This window comes from Rhopalosiphum maidis, chromosome 1 (genome assembly GCF_003676215.2).
Source record: "Rhopalosiphum maidis isolate BTI-1 chromosome 1, ASM367621v3, whole genome shotgun sequence".
NCBI lineage: Eukaryota > Metazoa > Arthropoda > Insecta > Hemiptera > Aphididae > Rhopalosiphum > Rhopalosiphum maidis.
In genome coordinates this window covers 19,236,896-19,250,275 of record NC_040877.1, presented here as the reverse complement: position 1 = coordinate 19,250,275, position 13,380 = coordinate 19,236,896, and the positions used below count along the sequence as shown (strand labels likewise).

The following is a 13,380-nucleotide window of genomic DNA, read 5'->3' as shown; positions in this document are numbered from 1 at the left end:
CAAAAACAATAGTAATTTTATAATTAGTTTTAATTTTTGTAAATTTGTAAATTTTAATTTGTATTTCTGTATCTATTTTTTTTTATTTTACTCAATTTTATTTGCTAGGTATTGTTTATGTTTTTAAATAAGGTAATGGATCAATGTCAAATTGATGGTATCGAGGAACTCAAGATTACTAATGATGTTCATCTTGAAACTACTAATAATAATATGAAGTAAATAGCTACATAAAATCTTACTATTTACCTAATTACTAGCTTAAATTTGCTATTTAATTTGTTTTCCAGATCAATCAGACACATTACTATCAAAAAAGTACATAAAATAATTTTAGTTGTGTAAAGTAATCGAGCTTCTGTTAAAATCTTTATAAATTGTTTATACTTTTTAGAACACTTCAGAATCAGATCATCGTACTCCTAAACGTAAAAGTGATATTTCTAACTCAAACATTTTGAAAAAAAAAAAAAAATATGAGACTGCTTTGGCTGCAATTTTTCCTGAAAATGACCAGTCATACTCACAATATGCTCAAGGTATTATTATATTAAAAAATATTAAAAACATACAACCTTCAAACTAAGGCCTAATATAAAAAATAAAATCAAAATAATTTGCTGTTTGCAATTCACATTATTTTTAGAATAAAATCATTTAATTTAATAATAGCTCTAACACAAAATATTTATATATTGTTTTTTTATAGATTATGCTGAAGGATATATGAAAAAAATGAGAGAAAGATTAGATATTGAATCATTTGATCTAGCCATAAAACTTTTAGCATCTTTTGGGGATGCTGATGATAGCAATATTAATCTTTTATACGAACAAATCACAGAAGTATTAACTGATAAAAATGATGATTTAATCTATGAATTTTTAGGATTTTTACTTCCTGGACAAGCTTTATCAATTGGAAAATTCACAGACTATCTAGAATTAACTAGAATAAAGGAATTTATTAGAAAGTTACAAGTATGTGACTTATCTATTTTACCATCCTTCGGTTTATTAATTTTCTATTTTCATTAGGTTTGCATGAAAAAACAACCAACTCAAGTTCGTAAAATATTAAATAATTTATTTCATTTATCAAAAAGTGAAAATATTACTCCATTAGAAGTTCATACAGCTATGCTTCCTTTACTAAAGAGTAATCCAATTTTGGTTGATTGTTTTTTTCAATTAATCCCAACAGAACATCCTCCGGAGAGGTATGTAATATTGTTTTTATATTACCTATATATCTTAACATTACTAATTTGTTGAATACAATTTCAGTTTTTTTTCTGATGATAATTGGGAAGACTTGGATATTGATCAAAGTAATAACTATGGAATAGATTATGAAGAAATAATTCCATCCGATTCAGAAGATCATACTCAATTAAATATATGTCATTGTATGTGTCATAAACCTGGAGATAATACACATTGTAGATCCTGTGGTTTAAAGGTATTAATACTTTTTTTTTTAAATATTTAACTTAAATTTAAATAAATATATTTAACATATCTTATCAACATAATGCCCATGGTTTTTAATACCATTGATGATTTTATGATAATACAGATATACACTTTTAGAGACATTGTATTTAATATAATTATTGATTATATATACTTTAAGTATTTATATTAAAAATTAATGGTGTTATGTTTATAATATTATTGGATTTTGACCATTATATAGAAGAAAAGAAAACAGATAAAATAATAAAATAATGTACATGACTTTTTTTAAATTATAAAACTTTTATGGAGGATAAAATGTTTAACTGCTAATTAGGGAAGCATTATTATAACAAAAACCCATCAAAATAAGACAAGTTAGAACTGAGATTAGGTAATTTTAGACTTATTATTTATGTTTTATGTATGTTTATTATAAACATTAGGGTTGTTAATTAAATATAGTTATTGCTATATTCTAGTTATCTATTTCCAATAGTATGCATATTAAAATTTCAATAATTCACGTTACAAGAATTTAATACTTTTAGTTTTATATAATATATAGTAGTTTGAATTTGCATTCAAGTTGTGTGATCACATAAGGCGATGAACCAATAGTCAGGTCATTGTCTATTGGTAGACTTATTTATCTCATAATGAATTAAGCGAGTGGTTAAGGTTGCTAAGCAGGCTGCCAACATACATCCCTACCCCCTTTTTTAATTAAATACGTATCTTAAAAATTATTATAATTGAATAATTTTGATATGTGATAATCAATGTATTTATTAAAATGGTTTTCATTTTTTTTTTCAATAAAATAAATATTAAAAAAAAAAAATATGAAATGTATTGTGAAACTAAATTCTTTTTTTAAAAGTTTTTTAAAGGTCGCATTTACTTTGATACTCTAGAAGGATTAAAATTAGCAAAAATAAATTTTGAAGGAGCTGACCCATCTATTGTACAGTCTAAGATTGATAAGACAGAAGAAAATATTACAGTAAAGCAAAAAAATAGAAAGAGTTTGATTAAAAATAGTTCTCCTGGCTCAGCAGAAGATATTAAAGGCAGCACTGGAACAGGTTAGTTATCATAATTAATTTTACTTGTGATTATTTTTTTTAACTTATCTTAATTGTATTAATAGAATCAGAAGAAGATCTGATTGATGTAAAACCAAAAAAACGTCAAAAATCAAAAGTAGTGCAGTCTTTAAAGCTAAAGTTTAAAAAAGAAGAAAATCTTAAATGTAAAGATGAACAAGAACCAAACATTGAAACAGGAAAGTCTATTGTTCATGTTACTAATGAAGAATTGAAAAGTAGTGAAATGGTGTTTTTTTGTATTCCTAAAGCAGAAGCTAGTGTGAAAATTATACCCAAAAAGAGATTAAAAGTTGAAATTAAAGAAAATGCAATACCAAAGGATTATGAAATTATAAATGAAATAGAATTTGATACGGTTAATTTGAATAATTTTAATTCAGATGTATTTGAAAAGAATTTAGAAATTAAAAACGAAGTTTTTTTGGATAAAAATGATGTTAATGATGTATCGAAAGAATTAAAAAAAGAATTTAATTTCTTACTTTCATCAGTTGCTACTGATAATTTATCAGAAATAGACATTAAATATGAGCAATACCAATTACCAAACCAAATTAAAGAAGAATTTACTAGCACTAATATTAATAGTAATTCTTCTGAAAATTGTTACCAGAAAAGCTTAGAAAAATCAAACAACCCTAAAATTAAACAAGAGTTTATTGAAGACTTAGACATCAGTAGTACTAGCAATAAAAAAGAATGTGATTATCATAAAACCCCAATCAAATTAATAGAAAGTAATTTGTTCACCACTACAACATCTGATATTAATAAAACATTACTAAATAAAAATATAACTTTAAAAAATGACGCTATTGATAATTTATCCAAATGTTATGTTCATGTAAGAGACAGACGAGATAATAATGAATCTGAAAAACAGTTGATAAATAAATGGACTATAGATGAAGATAAAATTATATTACAAACTTGTAAAAGAGTTGAAGACATTGAAGTTTTATTAGAAACGATTAAAAGGCGAATACCACAGAGATCAGTATCTGAGGTATGGTTATTTTTAAGCATATTATAAATCATATAATAATAATGTATTTTTTAATTTACAGATACAAGAAAGGTTTACAACTTTGATGACTTTACTTGAACAGATGATTGAAGTAAAACAAAATTAACAAAGATAATTATTATATTACAACACATTTATTTGTTATTTGTTAGAATAAAAACATGCTAAAAAAATTTTTTAATATAGTTTTATTTCAGTCTTCAAATCCGGGTGGTCTTGGTATTCTCTTATTTTTATAGTCTTCGAGATTAACTTGTTCCAGAAGCTTTTTATATTCAGTTTCTATTGTGATGCTGCCACGAGGTTTCATTTCAATACCTTGTTTCTTAAGTTCTTCAGGACTAATGAACTTAACTTTTCGATAATCATATCGAATCTGTGAAAATTCTCTTAAGCCAAATGATCCTCCAACAACTAATAAAATAAATGGTAATCCATATCGAATAAATTTATTTTTTAAAAAACTATCCAATGATTTTGAAAAATTGTCCATTGTTACGTTTACGAACACATGTTAATTATTAATTTAAGTTTTCTTAAATAATTATAACGTAGTATAAAGCACAGGTTACTAGATAAACAAAATTACCAAAAGCACATAATTCTGAAGTCTATAGCATAAGATTTCTGTGTCACTACTCAATACTATTTTTTATAAAAAATTTAATTCTGTAAAATATTATTATCTAAAGTCAACGATCTATGCGTTCAATGATAAAAAGGATAAGACATATTTAAGCACCACAGAGTGAATAATATCAGGAGACAGACACTGTCTGTCGTCTGACATTGGCCAAATCGGGTGTCTCTGGCCTTGAACACAGTCTCCAGTGGGCGTGACATACATTATCACCAGGATTAAAGATATACAGGTTGCACATCGACTACTGCTAAGGTGATATACGAAATGATTATTGTAATAAATAAAGTGTAGCGCTCCAAGCGGAAATATTCCATGTTATAAATGTTTTATTTGAACAATTAATAATTATCAATGATGATAATTGATTCATATTTCATAATATTATTATAAAAATTAATCAACAGTAAATAATGACAATTTAATGTAAAATAACCATTCAATTATATTTTATTTCTATGTTAGTTCTAATGTTGACGCATGGGCGCTAATAGTTATTTTTTTAGCTGTTTTATATATTCACTCTGTAAATCTATCTGAGAGCCGTTTATTATAGGACGATGTGCAACCTGTATATCTTTAATCGTGATTATCACTTAATATTTTGTTATAATTTTTTATTTATTTATTTAACAATAAACCAGTGTCAAATAACAATATTACAGTAGCACTTAAAAATAAATAATTATTAAAATACATAATAAATAATAGTATAATAATAATAAACATAATAAATAATTTGTTTTCATTTTTATAATATCATAACAAATAGGGGATACACATTACCAACTTCTTATCAGATTACGGATACGGTTTTAACTTTTAGAGTCCAATATTTCATACCGTAGGGATAAAGTAAACCGATCAGCTGGTTGAGTGTCGCTTCCATATTGTTCTGTGATAAGATAGTATCTTAAATCGTGACTGTATAGTAAACAGCTGCTGGAAAAAATATATTGTTGATAATATTATATCAAGCATTATTCTGTGATTATATTAACTTGATAATAGCTGAATTTATAATATTAAATGACCGAAATTCTATTTCAACAAAATATGAATTTGTTTTTTAAAATTTAATTTATAAAGGTTTATAACAATTTTTAATAAAAATGAAAACGTTTAGCAAATGCATTGATGTATACGAATTACGAATCTAACATAATCTAAAGATAACAATTTAAGATAATTGATAAAGATATCTAAGTTCGTGATAATAACTTCCTAATTCATGATATGAAAATCGTAAAACGACTTAACTCATAAGTCGTAATAGTATGTTATGAAATTATGAATGAACTACCCGTCTACCTATCAATGCCATCATCATTTGTAATTCAATGACACCATGCATTATGAATTGTAATTAATGATAATATCTAGGTAACTTATGAGACAATTACAACATACATTTTATATTGATTGTCTTGGCAGTAATTAAAATTTTAAAATAAATATAAATTAAACCAGTTTCGCGGTCTATTTAATTACTAATAAATAGTTAATTTCTCAATATTTAAATTTTTTATTCGCAGTCAAAAAATCAAAATCACATATTATAACTCTGGTAAGTACACAACTATTTTTAAATTATATTATATAATACCCACTACAGTATCTCCATATTCATAACATTAATTTCTAACTTTATTTAAGATAAAAATGGGAGAGCTTCCTGGAGAGTTCTGTAAGACATTTAGAACACAATACATACATCCAACTACAAATGATATTGACTATGTAAAACATTTACCGTTTAACCTTGATAAAGGTCCATACAAATCTGAAGACCATTATTTAGATACACAATTTCATCTCTTGCGCGAAGATTTTATTCATCCATTAAGAAAAGCTGTGCAGTATTATCGTAAAAATAAAACTACCGTCGGCATTAACCTGGTATGCAATAATGTATTGTTTGAAGGATCTAGAGAGTTTTTTGGAAACAAATTGGGTTTTATATTTAAATTTGATCCCAATGCATACAACATCAATTTGTTTATAAATGGATTCTTATTACTTTTTTCTAAAGATGATTTCAACACATTTTTTGCTGGACTTGTACTAAAAGATGACATAGAATACTTAAAACAAGGTATATTATTAATAGAAATGCTTGATAACATTGATATAAGACCAAACACGGTTTTATCTATGGCACAATGTGAACAATTTTATGTACCTTACAATTGGACACTCAAAGCTCTTCAACAGATGAACTCACATACGTTTCCACTGAAAGAGTATATAGTTTTTGCCAAAAACAAACACTGTGCACCTGAATACTTAAATGACATTAATTATCAAAAATATGATATTGATGATTACAAATTTAATATTTTGAATGATGAAGAATGGCCTACAGAAATTTATTTGCAACAAGAGAGTAGTCAATATGAAGCGTTTAAAGCAGCATTGACTCATAAGTATGTTTTAATTCAAGGTGTTCCAGGCTCAGGCAAAACATTTATTGGTCAGCGAGTTGTAAAAGCAATGATTGAAAATTTGTATACTACAGGACGACTAAAAAATCCTATTGCTGTTATTTGTAATAATAATCTTACATTAGATCATTTTTTAGAAGGTATCTTAAAAATAACTGACAAGCTTATCAGAATTGGCAGTCAATCAAAATGTGAAGCCTTAAAGAAATATAGCTTAAAGAAAATAGTAAAATTTAACAAATTAAAAATAAATAATGTTTTGGAAAAAAATTTAAAAGTTAAAGAACAAGCTATTTTAGATTGTTATGAGAAATGTGATAAATTGTATTTAGGCATTCTAGATTGGAGTATTTTGAAAACTGTGGTACCAAAAGCAGCATTCAACACTTTTATAGATTCTTGGGATTTTCTTAACTGGTTGTTTCATCCATATCCAGTGGACAAGATGTTTAAAAAATATAAAGTAGATCATGTAGAATGTCCTCAACATTGTCTTATTTTAGATGATGTAAAGCAACGTTTGTTAGAACTTACAGAACAAATTGCTGAGGGCAGTGAATATCATTCATTAAAAATCAAACAACAAATTACTATGCTGAAGAAATTTTATGAATACTTTGAGTACATGTTATCTTTTGATAACTCAAAAGCAAGTTCAATTGTTGTTGATGATATCCATTTAATTCCATCGGATCAAAGATGGATATTATACTATAATTGGGTGCATCAAATTGTTTATGATTATAAGAATATTTTAATTCCAATATGGTACGAGTATAATGACTTATATAAGAAACTTGATGAGGATAGATTGACACAAACTATAGATTTACTAGATGATATTTATGTAATTGGACTTACCACTACTGGAGCAGTAAAAAATAAAGATTTATTAGAACGTTTAAAACCTCCAATTGGTAAGTACTTGTATAAGAATTCTAAATTAATTAATTAAATTAAATTTATGATGTTATTTATTATTTATACTATGTATTATCTCTGCACTTTTATTATTTACTATCGAGTACTGATTTAAAATTAATGTTTAAAAGGCTATTTTAAATTTATTTTATTGAATAAAAACATGTTTTTATATCAGTTTATATATTCAGTAGCTTCCTCATTCTATTTCAAAACCTAAAATTCTAAAATTAATAAATTAATATTTGATTGTTTTGTTTAGTTATTGTGGAAGAAGGAACGGAGACATTAGAACCATTCATAGTTGCATCATTGACTGAGCATTGTCAACATTTAATTCTAATTGGTAAATATTTATTAAATATTTAATTTTATTTATTGATAATGATAAATAATACATTATTTTAGGTACTACCATTGATTATAAATACTAGTATATATTCGCTGTAAAAAAAAAAAAAATTTTTATACATTTAATACCAATTTAGGAATATATTTATTTGTTTAGCTTAACGATTTCAAAAGACTTTAAGATAGTTAATATAGAAATATAAATACAATTAATTTCAAACAAATGATGAAAAAAAATAACAATAGTCTGGTCCACGACAAGTGATTTACTCCCACTTTTATACTGTGTTTCATGACCTCACACCTGGCTAGCAGCCAAGCCAAAAGTTTAACGTCTGTATGACAACCACATTATGAACACTTTTTTTTTATTAAAAAATTTAATTATCTTTTCTTGACTTTCAACTGTTATTTGGATGTTTGCTATATAATGGATACAGCTATATATGCTACTTTTTCTGGCTTTAATTGAAAGTAGAAAAATAAATATTCACTTTATTAGTAAAGCAATATATTATTCTTCATAAAGGATGGTTAGACTGTATTATAAGTTATTAATAATGTATCAGTAAATAAAAAAAAAGGAATTATTTTAATACAACCAATTTTTATACCTTATCTACTAATTTAAGTTTACAAGCTAACCTTGATTACTTACCTATTAGCATATAACATAATATAATAATATACTAATACTACCGAGTATTAGCATATAGTTATATATGGATGTTACAAATATATTTATTTTACTAATGACTTGATCATTTTTTCTTTTCTAAAAATGAATTTAACTTTATTTTTGTTAAAAATTCATTCAACTTAATAAATAGGTAATATTAATTTATTATATTAAATAAATTTTATTTGAATTATTTAGGAGACCATAAAATGGAACGTCCAAAGACATCATCATACACTTTAGCAAAAACTTATAATTTTAATCAAACACTTATGGAACGAGCAATAAATAATGGTTTACCTTTAAATCGACTTATTAAACAATTCAGAATGCGACCAGAAATAATGTCATTAGTCCTACCATCCATTACTGATAAATTAGAAAATAGCGAACAGACTTATAATTTACCAAATGTTATTGGAATAACACAAAATATGTACTTCATAGATCATAATATTACAGAGGTATTTGTAATTGTTTATTGTTATTATTATTATGTTTAACTATACAATTTTAACGGATTAGGGTAAAAGTCACATAAATTTACATGAAGTTAAATTTGCAATTGGACTTGCACGTTATCTTTGCTTACAAAATTATAAACCTGAAGATATAATGATTTTGACATCACATAAAGATCAAGTGTATGAACTTGTAAAGGTAAATTAGTTTAAAAATTCCATAGTTATTTTTTAATTTGCAATGAAATTATAATGATTAGCTTAAAGATGAATCTTCACTTATTAAAAACATAAACGTATCATCTGTGGATAACTGCTCATTAAATGAATGTGAAATTGTAATACTATCCACTATTCATAGCAATAAAGGAGATACGGGATTTTGGAAACATGAAAATCGGATATGTGTGGCTTTAACAAGAGCAAAATCTGGATTATACATTATTGGAAACATAAGTAATCTTATTAGCCAATGTGAATTATGGAATAGTGTAAAAAGTTCTCTTCAAAGTCTATGCTCTCTTGGTATATTTATAATAATAATTATTATTTTTATTTATTTGTATATAACTATATTTTTTTTAGGTAGTGAATTAACTTTAGAGTGTTCCATACATAAAGGAACATTATCAAAAGTTTCCAAATCTGAAGATTTTGTGAATCGAAAATGTCCTCGTCCTTGTCTGCAGCAATTAAAATGCAATCATTATTGTCAAAGTATTTGCCATACACGTGATCGTGAGCATATGTATATGTTTAAATGTAGGAATATAAACTGCAGGTATGTTTTATAGAGAACTATGCTAACATATTTGTATGGAATAATGTATATTATAGCATGCAGAGTGATTTTATCAAACAACACTCATTATTTCAAAATCTATTAATGTTTTTGAAAATATTTTTTATCTTTATAATTTTTTGTTTTTACTTTTTTGAATGACTGACGACATACAATTTTAAATTCATATTCTAAAGCAGAATATTCTTAATAAAAAATAAAAATGTTTGATAAAAGAATCACTTAGTAAAATAAAATATATTATATTTTTATACAAATTTCATTCAAGTAAGTTTTCAAAGAAGGGTTCAGTGGGGACAGCAGTGGCGTATTAAGTATTTTTTGCCAAAGGATATTTTTTTTTTTTGGCGCCCCCATCCCTTACTTCTTAACTAGTCTGTATAAAGTATTTCAACTTTAACTGGACAGATCACCAAACTTTTGACTGCAGTTGTGACCTATATGGATACTTTTTCTAAAACATTCTTTTAAAAATGACTATCAATAACTTATTATCAACAATAGAAATATTATACATTTATAAATTTATATATACACAAATATTTTATTATAAGTTATAACTTTTTAGTAGATGTATTTTTTTTTGGCTTTTGTTGAAGCAAACTTGTTAAACTTCAAAGTTAAACCATCAAACTCGATGGTTTTAACGAGCTCTGGTTCAATATGTTTTTCTTTTTGATAATCAATTGATACAATACAAGTATGTAATTGGACAAGTTTGTTACTTGTTCAGTATTAGTAGTATTAGGCTTTACAAATTTGTACACACATAAGTATATCCAATTCTGTATGTGATTCATGCTATCTACACAGTACACATGTACATTTGATTATTTTATCAATTATTTTGTCACAGCCAACGTTTAACTTTACACTTTTACACTTTTACAGCCACAAACTAGTCTACACTTTAATTTTGTTTGAAAATAGAGTCAACCCATTGGTCCATTGGGCACCTTTTTAGACCTGACGCCCTGGGGCAGCTGCCCCAGGTTGCCCCATGAAGATCCGCCTCTGAGGACCAATGGAAATATTCTTTAATTAAAAATAGTAAACTCAAGTTTGTTCTCCTCTCATATAGTAATTATATAAAATATAGATTGTTTATAAATTTAAAAAAGTATTGAATCTTTTATTACTGAGAGTTAAATGTAATTTTTAAAACTTACTGAATGTAATATTATTAATAGTATAAAATAAATTAATATTAAAACATTAAAATATTATAAAAACTGTATTGTAATTTTCTATTAATTTTTTTTCAGATCATCTAAATCTCTAATCCGCTACCCATTAAGAGACATATTTCTGTTAATTTGGGAGTACAGCAAAAATATTATATATGATGTAATTAGGCAACCCATTTGAAATGTTTAACTATGGTACTTTTTAACCTAACTGAAATAAAAATCAATTTTTTCTTTCAAAGTGTAATACCTAATAAATATAACTCGCTAGTCATGCTATGTATAAATCTATTAGATACTAAGATACTATTTGTATTAATAAAATGTTCCTTTTTATTTGTTTACATATTTATGTTTTTTAATAATCCTAATAATCATTAAATATACAGTTATGAATCTTCAAAAAAGTTTTTTAGAGTATGCATTCAACCTTATTTCAATAATCCTTTTTTCGTAATGATTATCTGTAAACTATATTTCTAATAAAAACAAATATTGTATTGTAGTGGCATATTGATGTATTTAACCTTAGATTAGTTTTGCCTCACTCTGTGTATGTGATTAATTTATTTATTTTAAATTTTGACGGGCTGTAGCCCAATATAATAAAAATTATTTTTGTATACATTATAAAGATATAGATTTAGAAAGTAAACAATTTAAATATATATTAAATTTGTTTAAAGTTATACAAACTGTAACTAAAGTGGACTCCACTTATAAAACTCATGAATATAAGGTTCAGTTGCTTATTTGACTCAAAATTATTTAGAACGATCTGGATGTATCTAAATACATTATAAAAAATTTGGCTATTAGACATACCACTTTGTTTATAACTCAAATTTTATAAAAAAAAAAAAAATGGTAAAAAATAAACATTTTTGGTTAAAATTTAGAAATAAATTGGTTATCAAAATTTATATATTTTTTGGAGTTATTTCTGGTTTTGATTCATGCTTTATAATGTGTGTATGATACACACTTACACAGTGTATGTACAACAAATTTTATCGCATTTCACATTTCACAATTATTATAGTAATATGAGTACGAGAAATATATTTTTGGAATATTATTTTATAACTCAAAACAAATCAAAATTACAAATATTTTTCATAAATAATAAATACATAACACACATATACTGACATCAATCATTATAAAATCAATACATTTATCACCATAGAAATAAATTGGGGGATTAAGGGGCGTAGCCCCCCTACATTTTTCTAAAGTTTTTCAAGAAATTTTATTTATTTGTTAGAAAAAATTATAAAATGTAAAACATAATTCCTAATCAAGATATCCGATAGGTATGTGTTATGTAAACATTTAAGCTTTATGTATGAATTTTGTATTGTAAATGTGTAATAAAATTAAAATGATTGAGCTAAACGTTAATATTTTATGACGACAACAATAAAAAGTTATTTGTTATACGTCGTTAAATAAGTTTTAAGTTTTTATATACATTTTATACAATAAATGTAAAATTTATATGTAGGGGGTGCGGAAGCGAAGCCCTCCGCGGGCTTGTTCTATGTTTATAATTTTAGCCCCCCTTCTAACAAGACAAATTTACGCCTATGTTTATCACCCTACTCAAAATCTAAAAGTAATAACATACGTCTTATCATAATATAATGTATACTTTTATTAGAAGAATGAAATATAATTATTTATTAATGTACCTATTATTAAAAACTATTATTAATGTAATATTTTATGAGACTTGGGAGACTATACTATACCTACTATAATAATATATATATCCCTCCAATTAATTACAGAATTAAAAATTCTTAAGGTGCAAACCACTAATTGCGGTATAAATGTATAATACTTTTTACATATTAAAAAAAATTTGGATCTCCCCCTTTGAAAAATTCCTGGATACGCTCTTGCTATGTAGGGAATAACTATAGGGTGACTAAGTTAGTAATTGCTTAAACTCGTTTAAATTCTATATTATATTATACACAATAATTAGAATGTAGTCATAACGATGAATTTTAAGAGGATAAAGAAGGTGGTTTGTAGCTGATATTGGTTTTACAATTTTTGTTAGACGACACTTTTATGAGAAATATAACTGTTTCAATTTGTAGCTGTGAGAATGGTCTTTATAGTAGAGAAATGGATCTAGTTATAGTCCATTTTAAAGGGATAAAAAAATCAAAGATTAAAGAAAACTCAAAAATACTAATTAAAACTTTTAACAGTTTTAACTATTACACTATGTGTCTATGTATTATAATTATATATAATATATGTAAATCAAGCTGTGACAAAAAC

The 13,380-nt window shown here is 25.2% G+C and overlaps 3 protein-coding genes across 3 annotated transcripts; 2 read left to right on the top strand and 1 right to left on the bottom strand.

Moving 5' to 3' along the window:
- The first annotated feature begins 7 nt into the window (after positions 1 to 7).
- On the top strand, positions 8 to 3,771 carry LOC113549994. The gene is made up of 9 exons (XM_026951563.1): positions 8 to 218; positions 291 to 318; positions 395 to 539; positions 710 to 981; positions 1,039 to 1,220; positions 1,288 to 1,462; positions 2,342 to 2,546; positions 2,612 to 3,576; positions 3,638 to 3,771. Exons 1-9 carry the CDS (start codon positions 118 to 120, stop codon positions 3,701 to 3,703), a joined length of 2,139 nt encoding a protein of 712 aa, XP_026807364.1. The 5' UTR covers positions 8 to 117; the 3' UTR covers positions 3,704 to 3,771.
- LOC113549995 (cytochrome c oxidase assembly protein COX16 homolog, mitochondrial) lies at positions 3,700 to 4,508 on the bottom strand. Its single transcript, XM_026951564.1, has one exon. The coding sequence runs from the start codon at positions 4,088 to 4,090 to the stop codon at positions 3,791 to 3,793; it is 300 nt and encodes a 99-aa protein (XP_026807365.1). The 5' UTR covers positions 4,091 to 4,508; the 3' UTR covers positions 3,700 to 3,790.
- An 882-nt stretch (positions 4,509 to 5,390) lies between these two features.
- On the top strand, positions 5,391 to 11,426 carry LOC113549634 (NFX1-type zinc finger-containing protein 1-like). The gene is made up of 8 exons (XM_026951025.1): positions 5,391 to 5,804; positions 5,894 to 7,598; positions 7,865 to 7,948; positions 8,831 to 9,096; positions 9,158 to 9,292; positions 9,354 to 9,618; positions 9,679 to 9,874; positions 11,161 to 11,426. Exons 2-8 carry the CDS (start codon positions 5,900 to 5,902, stop codon positions 11,261 to 11,263), a joined length of 2,748 nt encoding a protein of 915 aa, XP_026806826.1. The 5' UTR covers positions 5,391 to 5,804; positions 5,894 to 5,899; the 3' UTR covers positions 11,264 to 11,426.
- The last annotated feature ends 1,954 nt before the right edge of the window (positions 11,427 to 13,380 follow it).